This window comes from Anolis sagrei, chromosome 2 (genome assembly GCF_037176765.1).
Source record: "Anolis sagrei isolate rAnoSag1 chromosome 2, rAnoSag1.mat, whole genome shotgun sequence".
Lineage (NCBI taxonomy): Eukaryota > Metazoa > Chordata > Lepidosauria > Squamata > Dactyloidae > Anolis > Anolis sagrei.
The window spans coordinates 11550160-11566159 of NC_090022.1; the positions used below are offsets into that span (position 1 = coordinate 11550160).

Sequence of the window (16000 nt, forward strand, 5' to 3'; positions counted from 1 at the left end):
GCAGACTATGTTTAGGGCACCTTTTCTAGCCCCCTCCCCATGTGGGGTGAGCAGAGTGGGTCCTCAATAGGGCTGCTTAGTCGCGGATACAGCTGCCAAACTACTCAACTGCCTCGGACCTTGAGGTAGAACGACTGAGTCCGTACCCACCGCCCATGTGCCAGTCTGTGACTAGGGGCTTCCAGATTTCACAGTCCTGCCCCCGTCGCCACTCGCTGATCGCCATGGGACTTTGGTTGCTTGGTTTTTGTTTTCTTTGGAAGACGCCTGTGCGTGGGTTTTTTTAATGTGTGGAGGTCAGTGCACAACTGATCAACACACAGACTTCACAGAGTGAGGTTCCACTGGTGATGTAGTTTAACACAATGACCGTGGCTTCTCAGTCTGTTGCAGCCTTCTTCCGCCTTCGCAGCCGTTGTAACATGTGCCATGTTATCCTCCGCCTGCTCCGCCGTTGAGGTCTTTGGGTCTTCGGACTGTGCTTGGTCTGGAACCTCCCCCGCGGCCACTCCTGGGAGTGCACGACTCCAGTTGTTGTGCCCACAGGTTCATCAGAACACGCAAGCCCCCTCACCACGACACGGTGACAGTCCATCGAGGGGGGACCTAAGGTTACCTATGTGATTAACTCTCAATCAGCTCATTTTCCACTGAACAAAGATACAGTTATAATTATGGTAATCAGCAGATTAGGGAACCAAGTCCTCTGCACTTTAGATGCCATCGATACCAATAAACAAGGAGATGGCATAGGTAAAAGGCAATAACATGCAATCAATAACCTGCCCTAGGACCTACCCAATTAAGGTTAGAAGGTTAGCTGTAATATTGGAATGCTACCTGGTGTCTTGATGTCATTACAATAGAAACTAAATAAGTATGACTTTTAAAAATATGAGGAATGAATTACTTAACCTGGGACACGTCAGATGTTCTGTCCTGTGCTCGGCCTGTAACAGCTGTACTTTTGTATAGGATGTATACTTTAAGCCCAGCGGGAAGCCTCAAAGAGAGATTCTTAGGGATTTTTCTGAACTGAGTGTCTTTAGAGTCTTTAATGATACAACAAAGTCTTTATTATGGAACAAACAACAAATCTTCAATGGTTCAAACAACACTTCAAAGCTTTCTTAGTCTAGTCCTCAATGGACTGGTACCTGACTTTGATTAACTGTACTTTCTCTGTAGGAAAAACCCTATTTAACCTCTCCCAGGCTGTTTACTATCTATGCCTCATCGGTGTGGGTCCTACTACCGATTCCAAATGCGTCTGGGTAACGAGTAGACCTACCAGCCGAGGCTTGAAGATATTTCAGCTGGAGTTCCGTGGATCTGTAATGCTGTCCTCCCTCAGACAATTCTTTGAAACTTCAGGGCTGTTTTCCCTCTGATTGCTGTGAGGCTGAGAGGCTGTGAGCTCTCAGCCAGAGCCTTGGGATCTTTTCCCTGGAATTTCTGTTTGTTTTCCCTGGATGTTCTTGAGAAAAGAAGCTTTTCTACGGGACAAGCTGGTCTACGTTATGTGAGACTGACCAAAAAATGGCTCCTTTCCCTCCCAGAGCCCTGAACAAGGGGCAGAACCAAAGCTTAATTATGATGGACAGGAGGCCTGCCCTATGACTGCAAACACATAACAGAAAGAAAATAAAGCTGGAGCTCCTGGTACAGCCGTACCAGCACATCAGAACTGCTGACCAGCATAAGGTCATAGGGGATATTAGAATATGACCGAAACACGCTGACTTAAAAGTTTCCAGCTGATTATCAAGATGATTAAGATGTTTTTCTATGTATTAATTGATTAATGTCAACAAGTTATAAAAGCAACTGTGTATAAATATGTGTTCTGTTCAAATCATGGGGTGTGAAAACCACTTGATTCAGCTACATGCTGTGGTTTCTCACCCTTTTCCAATGGAATAAGTAAATCTGAACTTGAAAATTAGTGGGAGCCTGGTGTCGTTCTTCCGCCCCATTTGCATCCCAACTAACAAGTTTTGACCTATAAAGTCCTAAACGGCTCTGGCCCAACTAGCATTTGTTATCACTTTTTGTTTATTCTGTGGCTGAGTGTTATCTTTATGTTTTATGTTTTGGACTATTGAAACAGCCAGACAGTAAGTGTTGTTTTAATTAAATTGTTTTAACACAAACTAGGTGTTTGCTTGATTCACCTCTGCTGGAAATAACAGCAGAGCTCTGGCATCGTAACAGTCCCTGGTAGCTTTGCTTTGGATAGATTCATGTGCTGTAAATGCCTTTTGATTCATGATTCAAGCTTTGGAATTTTACCTTAGAGGTTTCTGCCTTTGTTTTTCATGAACTTTGATGGACTAATTTCCTGGACTATTTCTTCCTGCTTATCTTTCTACCAAATTGGAATTACCTAATTTTTATGGAGTGCTTTTTACTACTACTACTATTATTATTATTAAACTTTATTTGTACCCCGCTAGCATCTCCCGAAGGACTCAATGCGGCTTACAAAGGCCAAGGCCTCAACACACAATACAACAATACAAAATCTAGGCAAATTAAAACAATTAAAGCAATATAAACAACAAGCAATAAACAATACACTAAGACACAATAAAACTGGGCCGGGCCAGAGTAATGGGTACAGGATTAAAAGTGCTGATGTGACAGGAGGTATGTAGGATTATAGGGCAAGTGCAGTGTGCGGTGTGCAGCAATCTTAGTTCTAATAAAGTGCTTCTGGGACTTGTTATTGGAGATTCCTATTCGGGGAAGGCACATCGGAACAGCCAGGTCTTCACGTTCTTTCTGAAGACTGCCAATGAAGGGGCCTGTCTAAGATCTTTGGGGAGGGTGTTCCAGAGTTGGGGGCCACCACAGAAAAGGCCCTGTCCCGTGTCCCCACCAAATGTGCCTGCGACGCAGGCGGGATCACAAGCAGGGCCTCTCCAGATGACCGAAGTGAACGTGTGGGTTCATAGACGGAGATGCGGTCACGCAGGTAGGATGGTCCCAAACCGTTCAGGGCTTTGTAGGTAAGCACCTGCACCTTAAATTGGGCTCGGAAAATAAACGGCAGCCAGGGGAGCTCCTCGAACAGGAGGGTTGACCTCTCTCTGTAAGGGGCCCCAGTTAAAGTCCTGGCCGCTGCTCGTTGGACCAGTTGGAACTTCCGAGCCGTTTTCAAGGGCAAACCCACATAGAGCGCATTGCAGTAGTCCAATCTGGTTTTCAAACTACTGCTTTTCAAATATCTGCAATAAACTGCTTGCATTTCTACTCAGCTGTGTGGTGTTTAAAGTCAGAGGGTTTTCCTGGCCTGGAGTACAACACCTATCTCCAATCCAGCCTTGTTTCCAGATCGAGGTAGAGAAAGAGCTCATGGATGGAAGGAAGGAAAGAGGGGAGAGAAGCCTTGTTGCCTTGGTGGGCAAAGGATCCCCCCCTTTCATCCTGCACACACACACACACACTTTGATCTAGATCCCCCCCCTCTTATCCCTTCCTTTTCCTCCCCCGTGCCCTCTCTTCTTCTCTCTTTCTTTTCCTCTCCCATGCACTTTCTCTTCTTCTCCTTCTTCTCCTCCTCCTTCCTCCTCCTCCTCCCCCCCCCCCCCTCATCTTTTACCCTTGACAGCCTTTCAAGAAACTTGCACTTCTGGTCTTCTCCTCCTTCTCTTCTAACCCAATACTAATCCTAATTCCTTAAGAGGCTATCCAGTCCAGCCCGATTCTGATAGGCTGGAAGGCACAAGCCAAGCCCTCCCAACACAGAGCCACCAACATTAGTGTTTAGCAAACTTTGGTTTCCCAGTGTTGCCATTCCTCTATGCTCAATATGGGATTCTAGAGATGGTTAATCTACAGTATATGAGTGTGTTCCCAACTCTGGTCTTCCAGGTGTTTTGGATTTCAAACATGATGTTTTGGTGCTTAATTGGTAAAATCATAACGTAATAGGATTTTCCGTAATCCCTCCTTATTATTCAACATTTTCGCTTATCCAACGTTCTGCCAGCCCGTTTATGTTGGATAAATGAGACTCTACTGTATTCCATTATTCATTTATTTACTTACTTACTGTATTTGTATACTTCCCTTCTCAGCCCTCAGGCAATTCAGGGCGGTTTACAATGGCAACGATTCGATGCCCAAAAACACCATAAAACATTTAAAAACATTAACACATAATATAAAACCATAACAAGAATATTAAAACATTGATCATTTGTGTCTCTTAATACATTGTCCCATCTCGCCGTCCAGTCGCTCCAATTCCTATGTCTTTTACCTTGCATTTTCAAACACTTGCTCAAACAACCAAGTCTTGACTCTTTTCAGAAATGTTAAGAAGGAGGGGGCCGATCTAATGTCTCCAGGAAGGGCATTCCATAGCTGTGGGGCCACTACTGAGAAGGTCCTGTCTCTTATCCCCACCAAACGTGTTTGTGACGCAGCCGGGATCGAAAACAGGGCCTTCCCAGATGATCTTATGATCCTAGATGGTTCATAAGGGGAGATGCGTTCAGACAGGTAAGTTGGGCCAGAACCGTTTAGGGCTTTATAGGCTAAAGCCAGCACTTTGAATTGTGCCCAGTAGCGGACTGGCAACTGGTGGAGCTGGCGCAATAGAAGAGTTGTATGCTCCCTGAGCGTCGCTCCTGTTATTATTCTGGCTGCCATCTGTTGGACCATTTGAAACTTCCGGACAATCTTCAAAGGCAACCCCATGTAGAGTGCATTGCAGTAGTCTATACGGGATGTAACCAGAGCGTGGACTACCTTGGCCAAGTCAGACTTCCCAAGGTATGGACGCAGATGGCACACAAGCTTTAACTGTGCAAAAGCTCCCCTGGTCACCGCTGGGACCTGGGGTTCCAGGCTCAGTGATGAGTCCAGGAGGACCCCCAAGCTGCGAACCTGTGCCTTCAAGGGGAGTGTAACCCCGTCCAACACAGGCTGTAACCCTATGCCTTGTTTGGCCTTATGACTGACCAGGAGGACCTCTGTCTTGTCTGGATTCAATTTCAATTTGCTTGCCCTCATCCAGACCGTCACAGTGGCCAAACACCGGTTCAGGACTTGAACAGTCTGGAACCCCAGGTCTCAGCGGTGACCAGGGGAGCTTTTTAGTAGCAGGTGGGAAAGAGTGACAGAGTTGGACATCATCTGCATATAGGTGACACTGCACCCCGAAACTCCGGATGATCTCCCCCAGCAGCTTCATGTAGATGTTAAACAACATGGGAGACAGTATTGAACCCCTGTGCATTCATCTGTGTATTCCTCTGTGGAGTCTGATGTGTTCAAATTCTGATGTAAAAGCATAACATATGCCTCATAGCTGGATTATGTATGTTTTCTCTTCATTGTGAACAATCTGGTGCTGCTTAAGAGTTGAATTCCGAATAAAACATTTCCCGCACTCCTGGCATTTGTATGGTTTCCCTCCAGTGTGGGTTCTCCGATGGACTACAAGGCCTGACTGGTAAGCAAAACGTTTCCCGCACTCCTGGCATGTGTATGGTTTCTCTCCAGTGTGCATTCTTTGGTGCCTCCGAAGTGGCGACTTGGAAACAAAACACTTTCCACACTCCTGGCATGGGTATGGTTTCTCTCCTGTGTGGATCCTCTGATGTCTCAGAAGTCCTGATTTGGAAGAAAGACATTTTCCACACTCTTGGCATTGGTACGGTTTCTCCCCTGTGTGGCTTCTCTGGTGGAAATGAAGGTGTGCGCTTTGGGTGTAACACTTTCCACACTCCTGGCATTTGTAAGGTTTCTCTCCTGTGTGGATTCTCAAGTGAATCGCAAGTCCTGACTTAGAAGCAAAACATTTCCCACATTCTTGGCATTTGTGTAGCTTCTGTCCTGTATGTACTGTCTTGTGGAAATGGAGGTGTGACATCTGAGCGTAACATTTTCCACACTCTTGGCATTTATAGGGTTTTTCTCCCGTATGGTATCGCTGGTGGATCACGAGGTCTGACCTACGATTCCAAAACCTTCCACATTCATGGCATTTGTATAGTTTCTCCCCTGTGTGGATTCTCTGGTGGATCACAAGTTCAGATCTGGATGCAAAACATTTCTCACACTCCTGGCATTTGTAAGGTTTCTCTCCTGTGTGGTTTCTGTGGTGGATCACAAGTCCCGACTTGGAAGCAAAACATTTCCCACACACTTGGCATTTGTATAGTTTCTCTCTCGTGTGCACTCTCTGATGAATGTGAAGCGCTGACTTGGAAACAAAACATTTTTCACACTCCTGGCATTTGTATGGTTTTTCTCCTGTGTGGATTCTCTGGTGGACCCTAAGTCCATAGTTCGAAGCAAAGGATTTTTCACACTCTTGGCATCTGTGGAGTTTCTCTCCTGTGTGCATTCCCTGGTGTCTCTGAAGTGCAGACTTGGAAACAAAACATTTCTCACACTCCTGGCATCCGTATGGTTTCTCCCCTGTGTGGATTCTCTGGTGGATTACAAGTATTGACTTGCAAACAAAACATTTCCCACAGTCCTGGCATTTGTATGGTTTTTCTCCCGTGTGGGTTCTCTGGTGGATCACAAGCACTGGTTTGGAAACAAAACATTTCCCACACTCTTGGCATTTGTATGGTGTTTCTCCTCTGTGGACACTTTCATGACTCTTGTGATCCAATTTCAGAGAGACCTCACATCCAAAGCGTTTCTTCCCAGGTTGGGTTATCTTGTGATGCACAGGTGTCATCTTTCTGCAGGAGTTGGCTTCTAGAAGAACAAGAAAAAATATTGATTTCCAACTGTGAGGAAAAGGGAACATAATGGAACAAGAACAAGTGTAGAAGACCCTAAAAGGAGAGTATTGTTAAGGAAAGCAACCTGTCTCCATGGTTTCTTTCAGGCTCCAAGTAACAAGCTTTTTATTTTGGGTTGTTTGAGTTTTCTGGGCTGTATGACCATGTTCCAGAAGCATTCTCTCCTGATGTTTCACCCACATCTATGGCAGGCATCCCCAGAGATTGTGAGGTCTGTTGGAAACTAGGCAAGTAGGGTTTATATATCTGTGGAATAATGTCTAGAGGGGAGAAAGAACTCTTGTCTGTTTGAGGCAAGTGTGAATGTAGCAATTGGCCACCTTGATTAGCATTTAATGGCCTAGGAGTTTTGAGCTAATCACCTCCGAAGAAAAGATTCCACCAGGCAGTAAGAAGCCAGACCTTGAAACTGCTAGGCCATTAAATGCTAATCAAGGTGGCCAAATGAAACATTCACACCTACCTCAAACAGAAATTCTTTCTACCATTTATGGAATATTTTTATTCCATAAATTTTAAACCCAATTTTCCTAGTTTCCAACAGACCTCAAAACCTCTGAGGATGCCTGCTATAGATGTGGGTGAAATGTCAGGAGAGAATGCTTCTAGAACATGACCATAGAGCCTGGAAAACTCACAACAACCCAGTGATTCTGGCCAAGAAAGCCTTTGACAATGCTTTTTATTTTCCTGATAAGTAAAACAAAACCCAAACAATTAAGGCCATCTCTGTTTTCCAATTCGTTTCATATACAAAAGGGGTTTCATTTCAGTTACAATAATCGCCAACATCAGTCATGACCGATCATTGAAAGAATTCAGACGTCTGAATACATGAACCTGCAAGATTGCTGATTGGGAGATTTCTTATTTTCATGTTTTCTTTCAGATATTGTGAACCCTTGGAGTTCTCCCAGAGCTGCATTGCTGAAGTGAGATTGGACCCTAGATTTCACTGTAGCATATCATATCATATCATATATCATATCATATATCATATCATATCAATATCTATCTATATATACAGCGCAGACTCCAAGTACAGACTCCAAGGAAGAAAGACAAGGCGCAAAATGATTGACATTTTAAATTAGTAAATGAAAGAAAGGTCCGTACCAAGAGCAGCCATGATTCCACAAGTTTCCTCCATGACCTCCCTGTGCAGGGATCTCTGATCCGCATCCAAGAGGGCCCACTCTTCCGGGAGGAAAGACACAGCCACTTCCTCAAAGGACACCAGAACCTAAACAACAACAAAAAAGACAATGTTTCCTGATTAAATCCAGGACTAATGTTATTAACCAACAAACTCCAAAGAGGAGGTTAATGTGGAGTGGCTGGGTCTTATCTTGCAGCATTAGAAATAGCAGTGGAATTGTTTTCATATCAAGAGGTCAATTTTTTTGCCTTAATTCTATGTGCTCCCAATTAGTCCCAGGAGAAGAGGGAACAAATATCATTGAGAATGAACAACATCTTTGCCATCAAACCTGGCTTCTAGTGCTGCCTAGAAGACTCTAAGGAAGGTATGGGTAAACTCAGGCCGGGGGGGTGGATGTGGCCCCTTGGCGTCTTTTCTCAGGCTCTCCTCTTTCTCACCATCCCATCCTTCCTTCCTTCCCTCTCTCTTTCCTTCCTTCCTTATCTCTCTTCCTTCCTTTCTTCTTCCTTCACTTCCACCCTTTTGCCTTTCCTTCCCTCTTTCCTCCCTCCTTCCCTCTTTCTCCCTCTTTCCTTCCTTCCCTTTTGTCTTTCCTCCCTCCTTCCCTTTCTCTTTCTCCTTCTTTCCTTCCCTTTTGCCTTCCCTCCTTCCTTCCCTTTCTCTTTCTCCTTCTTTCCTTCCTTCCCTTTTGCCTTCCCTCCTTCCTTCCCTCTCTCTTTCTCCATCTTTCTTTCCTTCCCTTTTGTCTTTCCTCCCTCCCTCCCTCTTCCTTCTTTCCCTGTTGTCTTTCCTCCCTGCTTCACTCTCTTTCTTCTTCTTTCCTTCCTTCCCTTTTGTCTTTCCTCCCTCCTTCCCTTTCTCTTTCTCCTTCTTTCCTTCCTTCCCTTTTGTCTTCCCTCCTTCCTTCCCTCTCTCTTTCTCCATCTTTCTTTCCTTCCCTTTTGTCTTCCTTCCTTCCCTCTCTCTTTCTCCATCTTTCTTTCCTTCCCTTTTGTCTTCCTTCCTTCCCTCTCTCTTTCTCCATCTTTCTTTCCTTCCCTTTTGTCTTCCCTCCTTCCTTCCCTCTCTCTTTCTCCATCTTTCTTTCCTTCCCTTTTGTCTTTCCTCCCTCCCTCTTCCTTCTTTCCCTGTTGTCTTTCCTCCCTGCTTCACTCTCTTTCTTCTTCTTTCCTTCCTTCCCTTTTGTCTTTCCTCCCTCCTACCCTCTCTCTTTCTCCTTCTTTAGTTTCAGGCGCTACTCGACAAATCCAGGAGGAAATATTTAAATTTCCACACTTTTCTACCTCAAGTATCCCCACCAAAAAACCCCCCAGATTTTATTATTGTTTGACGGTTTTTATGATGTTTTTATAATGCTTTATACTGTTTTTTTAAAATCTAAGATTGATATTTATGCTTTTATTGTCAGCCGCCCTGAGTCCCTCTGAGGAGGTTGAGATAGGACGGGATATAAATGTCCGAAATAAATAATAAAAAATAAATATTATTATTTTCATTACAAAGTCTTGTCAAAGGCTTTCCTGCCTGGAATCACTGAGTTGTTGTTGGTTTTTCGGGCTATATGGCCATGTTCTAGAAGAATTCTCTCCTGACATTTTACCTGCATCTCACAACCTCTGAGGGTGCCTACCATAGATGCAGACGAAACGTCAGGAAAGAATGCTTCTAGAACATGGCCATATAGCCCGAAAAACCCAAGGACAACATTATTTCCAGGCATTTTTACTGAAATTGCATTGGAGACAGAAGGTCCTAAATTTCTCCCTTCATTCTTTGATTCTCCTTACCTGATATGGTTCTCCGTCACAAGGAAGAAGAGGAAACTGAGCCATTGTTGCCATTCTTGTGCCAGCTCCTGGGGGAAAGATCAAGGCAATGGGAAGCAGGTAGCTCATGCTGGGCTCAGAGAGTAAGATCCCAACCCTACCACTCCTAACAGATCAAAACGCCTTGAACACAATAGAAATTAGATCAAAAGGATGTAGATAGCAACATGATAAAGACTAAAGTGTTAAACGGCACCTCGGGAACACCACATCCTAGTTCCCATAGATCCATGAAACCCACTAATGCAGTGTTTCTCAACCTTCCTAATGCCACGACTCCTTAATACTGTTCCTCATGTTGTGGTGACACCCAACCATAACATTATTTTCATTGCGACTTCACAACTGTCATTTTGCTTCTGTTATGAATCATCATGTAAATATCTGATATGAAGGATGTATTTTCATTCACTGGACCAAATTTGGCACAAATATTCAATACGCATGAATTTGAATACTGGTGGGATTAATAGGGGGATTGATTTTGTCATTTGGGAGTTGTAGTTGCTGCGATTTATCAAAGAGGATTCTGAACTCCACCAATGATGAATTGAACCAAACTTGGCACACACAACTCCCACTTACATCCAGAGACCATTGTGGACTCAAACAATGATGGATCTAGACCAAACTTGGCTCAAATACTCAATGTGCCCAAATGGGAACAATGGTGCAGTTTGGAGAAAACAGACCTTGACATTTGGGAGTTGGAGTTGCTGGGATTTATAGTTCACCTACAATCAAAGAGCATTCTGAACCCCACCAATGATAGAATTGGGCTAAGCTTCCCAAACAGAACCCACATGCCTTGAAGGGACCCTCTGGCGTGAGCCTCTCTCCAGCCTCGCATGCTCTCCCTCACTCCACACATGTGTACTCCCCACACATGCCCTCCCTAACCCCACACATGCCCTCCCTAACCCCACACATGCACCAAGCACGCCTGCTCTCCCTTCCCTGCTTGGGGTTTCAGAAACAGCCCTCCTCTTGGTTGAGAGGTCAGCTGAGAGGCCAGCCAATCATAGTGAAGGAGGGCTTTTGGTGGTAGGATTCGCCATCTGTTTCCAAAAAGGAAGAGGAGGACAGGCGGAGAAATCTTCACCTTCTCTGCCAAAGGGGTTCCTAAGACCATCAGAAATATTTGTTTTCTGATGGTCTTTCGCGACCTCTCTGAAACCCCCTTGCGACTCCCGCTGGGGTCCCGACCCCCAGGTTGAGAAATGCTGCACTAATGGCATTTGGCAAATTATGTTTTCTTGGACTGGCCTGCACCCAAAGATTATTTTTCTCATGATAAACTATAAGCACACTGAAAAAGATAGGAGATGTATAAATAATTCCCTGTTAAAGCAATTGTGCTTACCTTGCCAAGTGGTGTCCCTTCGCTGGGAAGTCTGCCTGATGTCCGATGGAGCCTCCCCTGCAGCAGGAAAAGGCTCAACTTCCCCATAGAGCTTTTCCACCTGAAATAGTGATGATGATTCAAGGTGTAAAAAAGGAGGGGAATTGCAGACTAGAATCAATCAGGGCCAGCTAACACCTCTCAACAAAGGATTTCCCCGGGCTGCAACTAGCCAGGTTTTGAAGCTGCAAGTGCATTAAATGCTAATCAAGGTGGCCATTTGCAACATTCACATTTGCCTCAAGTAGACAAGAGTATTTTCTCCCATCCTGGACATTCCACAGATATATAAACCTCACTTCCCTAGTTTCCAACAAACCCCTGAACTCCTGAGGTTGCCTGCTATAGATGTGGGCGAAAAGTCAGGAGAGAATGCTTCTGGAACATGGCCAGACAGCCTGGAAAACTCACGGCAACCCAGTGATTCTGGCCATAAAAGCCTTTGACAACACAAAAAAATCATTTGCCTTTATTGACACATGCAATGAACCTGCATATGGTTTTTTATTTTATTTTTTCACACACATACATCTGTGGTAACTTTAGTACTGATCCTCACAAAAATTTACCCAGTTTTCTATATACCAAAACAAATGAAAAAATAGCTGTTAAGAATGGTGGAAGTTGAAGTCCAAAAACCTGGAGGAGCACAGTTTGAGAAACTCTGCTCTAAGACAAGACTGGAGGCATCAATTTTCAACAGAAGTGTGTGGCTGAAAGGTGGTGTGGTGGAATTTTCCACCATATCACCTTTTAGTCATACACTTCTGTTGAAAATGGAGGAAATCACCTCTTTACAGTCACATCATGCTTTGCATGCTGTGAGCTAATGCTGAACTTTAAGTATTGTGTTTATATTTTGGATGCTCTGCTATATATTTTAATTAGATTTCTATATGTGTGTGTGTGTGTGTGTGTAATTTTTAGATAACATAGGAAAGGATCCTGTACTACGGATGTGAGAGCTGGACCTTAGGGAAGGCTGAGCGAAGGAAGAGAGATGCTTTTGAACTGTGGTGTTGGAGGAAAGTTCTGAGAGTGCCTTGGACTGCGAGAAGATCCAACCAGTCCATCCTCCAGGAAATGAAGCCCGACTGCTCATTGGAGGGAAGGAGACTAGAGACAAAGTTGAAGTACTTTGGCCACATCATGAGGAGACAGCAAAGCCTAGAGAAGGGAATGATGCTGGGGAAAGTGGAAGGCAAAAGGAAGAGGGGCCGACCAAGGGCAAGATGGATGGATGGCATCCTTGAAGTGACTGGACTGACCTTGAAGGAGCTGGGGGTGGTGACGGCTGACAGGGAGCTCTGGCGTGGGCTGGTCCATGAGGTCCCGAAGAGTCGGAGACGACTGAATGAATGAACAAGGAAAGGATTAACACAAATGTTAACAGAGGGGCAAAGACTGGACAAAAAAAGCTTGTCCCATCCCCACCTCCTCTTGTTAAAAAGGCAGGATATACATTCAATCAATCCACTTATTGTGAAGGAGGCATAAGCATAAGAAGAATATTAAGTTGCTAAACTGCTCAGCTTACATAGGAAATTGGTTTGCGGTTAGGCGCAACACCGAGGTCTGCAAGCACAGAACAAATTGTGGTTTTGACAGCCTAACACCTTGAGAACAACAGGAAGCCAAGTAAAGTGCACAAACCTATGTTCTGATCTATTGAACTATTGATAGGAGGGGGACTAAGAGGAGCAGAAGTGAAGACACCTGGTCACTTTCCATGACAAAAATACTCTTGTTTACCTGACTGTATAAAAAGTTTTGCTTTTGTCAAGGAGAGGCGACAGTCCTTATAAAGTGTGGCACCTACACAACTGTCTGACTCCTTCATGATCATGAAAGAATAAAACTTTGCTTTTGATCTTCCTCCTGGGACTGCCTCTTTCCTTGCGCCTCCCGTGGTCTGGACCTTAGTATTAAGGTGTTTAAGGAGCTCCACTGGCTGTCATTTATTTTCCGGTCCCAATTCAAGGTACAGGTCATCACCTACAAAGCCCTAAATGGTTTGGGACCCGCCTACCTCTCTCGATGTACTAACCCGGGCCCTTAAATCTTTGGGGGAGGCCCTCCTTTCACCCCTACCAATCTCACAAGCTCGTCTTGTGGGCACAAGGGAGAGAGCCTTCTCCTCTGTGGCGCCCTGACTCTGGAACTCCTTACCTGGAGATATCAGGAAAGCCCCTTCTCTAGTAACATTCAAAAAGAACCTTAAAACTTGGCTCTTCCGCTGCGCCTTTGGTGAGTAGGTGCACCGTATGATACCATTGCACCCCTCAACACTCTTCCCACTGGAACACACGCTCTCCAAATTGGAAGTTTAGCTTCACAACTATATATGTTTTTACTAGCTCCCTGCAGATAACTTGCTCCTATTTTTATCTCATTAGAGTTTTAGAATTGTTTTTATCCTGTACATGGCTGATATCAAATGAGAGACTCCCCCCGGGCACACAGAAGACTGGGCAACTTGGAAGGTGCTGAACAGACTGTGCTCTGGCACCACGAGATGCAGAGCCAATCTTAAGAAATGGAGCTACAAAGTGGAATCCACAACATGCGAGTGTGGAGAAGAGCAAACCACTAACCACCTGCTGCAATACAACCTGATGTAAGACTGTAGGTTTTTGTAGCAAATAATCACTCACAAGCCAGTATGGAAATGAATATAATTTGCTTGTTTCTCCACAGCAAAGAAAGACACTACTGACTTTTCCCCACCACCACTTCCTTTTATACACCCTTCCTGCCCACCTCCCCCCTCCTCTCAGTTTCCCCATTAGAGCTTGTTGCCTCACAAATTCCAACACAAGGTCTCCAGCGCCCTCTGCTGGCTTCACAATGTCAAAATGTCAAAGAAAGAAAACTGAGGCAGCCAGGATGATCCAGCCAGGATGTCATGCAGGAAATTTATGATGTCTCCACGCCGTCAGAAATTGACTCCTGACACCTGAGCCCTGCCACCATGGAGAACCTTCTTGCAGCAACACCGGAAGCACTCCAAGTGGCCAGCCACTGGTCAAAGGACATTTGATCAACTACCAAGCTTGCAAATTCTGTGTTGTTTGTTTTTGTTAAAAATGTAATACAAATGTCTGGTTGCTGATGACACGATAAATAAATTATCCTGTACATGTGGCCCGCCCATTGTTATTGTGCTTATTGGAATGTTATTTTATGACTGTGGTTTTTTGAAAAATGTAATTTGATGTTGTTTATTGTTTATGCTCTGGTTTTATTTTGTTGTATTATGTTGTCTGGGTTTGGCCCCATGTAAGCCGCTCCGAGTCCCATTGGGGAGATGGTGGTGGGGTATTGATGAGGAGATATTGGAAATATAGATATTTATTGATTGATTTATGCATAAAAATCATATGTACTTTAAATGTATAGGAAAATCTAGTTCCCTCTGTGTAGCAAGAATGCTAACAGGCAAGCAAACTGCTTGTCTTCAGAAGGGGCTGAAGAGGAAGGGGGGCATGCATTCCAGAAGAGAGATAAGACACAGGCTGGTACGAGAAGGCCCACTGTCTTCCCTCTAAGTTAGCCTCTTGACAAGTTAGAGAGAGCCCCTTTGATTGATGAATGTAAGCACAGCCAAGAAGAAGGGGGAACATTTCCATGCTTGCTCTTCAGCTAGACACAGAGACATGTTTTTGCATGTAGAAGTTAGAACCTGATATTCTTATGATGCTCAGATGACGTAGGGATGATGATGATTGTATGAAGATGTATGTTATAATATGTTCTTTGTTTGCTTGATTCTGAAATCTATAAAAGCCACAGTCCGCTTTAATCGCTCTGGGTTTTGCTTTTGGGACGCTAGTTCCACCAGAGTCGCCAGCTGGAAATAAAGCTGTATCTTTTCTTATCTCCAGAAAGGATGTCTCTTGGTAATTATCTCTCCTTTCCTCAAAACCTATTTCCCTGCCATTTCAGTATAAATAAAGATGATGATGACGATTATTATTATTATAAGACCCAAATTAGGGTCTCTAACAATTGATCTCCACTTTAAAGACACCAAAAGGCAATGCTCTCACCTGTCCTTCCCGCTTCTCGTCCTCTGCCCGACTCAGGAGGAAGCCTTCCGCCAGGGCCACCGCCTGGGAAGAGGTCTCTGCCCCACACTCTCGGACCCAGCTCCTCATCTCTCGGGGCAGGATGCTCAGGAACTGCTCCAGGATCACCAGGTCCATCATCTCCGCCTTGGTGTGTTGCTCTGGCTTCAGCCACTGGCGGCAGAGATTGTGGAGGCGGCTGCAAACCTCTCTGGGTCCCTCGCCCTCTTGGTAGGAGAACTGCCTTAAGTCCTGAAGCTCTGTGTGTGAGTTAGCTACGCCCTTATCTCGGAACCTTTGCGCCTCTCTTTCCCAGACTCTTCCATTGCTCCCAGGACTTTGGCCATCCATATTTCCTCTTGCTTTGGGCTTGTCCATCTTTCAATTGATGCCCAAGGAAGCCACCAATGAGGCCCTCTCAGGGCCAAGGATCCCTCACCAGGCTCTGCTCCACAACTCTGGTATGATCAATTGTGACACTCTATGGCAGGCCTGGGCCAACTTGGGCCTTCCTCCAGGTGTTTTGGACTAAACAGAACCTTAGGTGCTTCCTCTTCCCGTCATGTGACTCGCCTTCCCTCCAATCAGAGCCCTGAGAGACTGTTTATGGGAAGGAGACCCCGCCTAGAATCTCCAAACTCTAGTCCTGGAGTTTTGGACTTCAACTCCCAGAAGCCTCAGCTACCCAAGCCAACTGCAAGGCATGCTGGGAGATGAAGTCCTAAAGAAAACCTGCCTCTTGGAGCCCAAGAGCTCCGCCCCCTAGCAAC

At 45.0% G+C, this 16000-nt stretch overlaps 1 protein-coding gene across 1 annotated transcript; it reads right to left on the bottom strand.

Annotated features, from left to right (window-relative positions):
* Window positions 1-4866: 4866 nt before the first annotated feature.
* Window positions 4867-15843, bottom strand: LOC137096265 (zinc finger protein 431-like). The gene is made up of 5 exons (XM_067465254.1): window positions 15213-15843; window positions 11125-11224; window positions 9723-9790; window positions 7890-8016; window positions 4867-6726 (listed from the first exon to the last, which is right to left on the bottom strand). The coding sequence occupies exons 1-5, from the start codon at window positions 15606-15608 to the stop codon at window positions 5315-5317; spliced, it is 2103 nt and encodes a 700-aa protein (XP_067321355.1). The 5' UTR covers window positions 15609-15843; the 3' UTR covers window positions 4867-5314.
* Window positions 15844-16000: the final 157 nt, after the last annotated feature.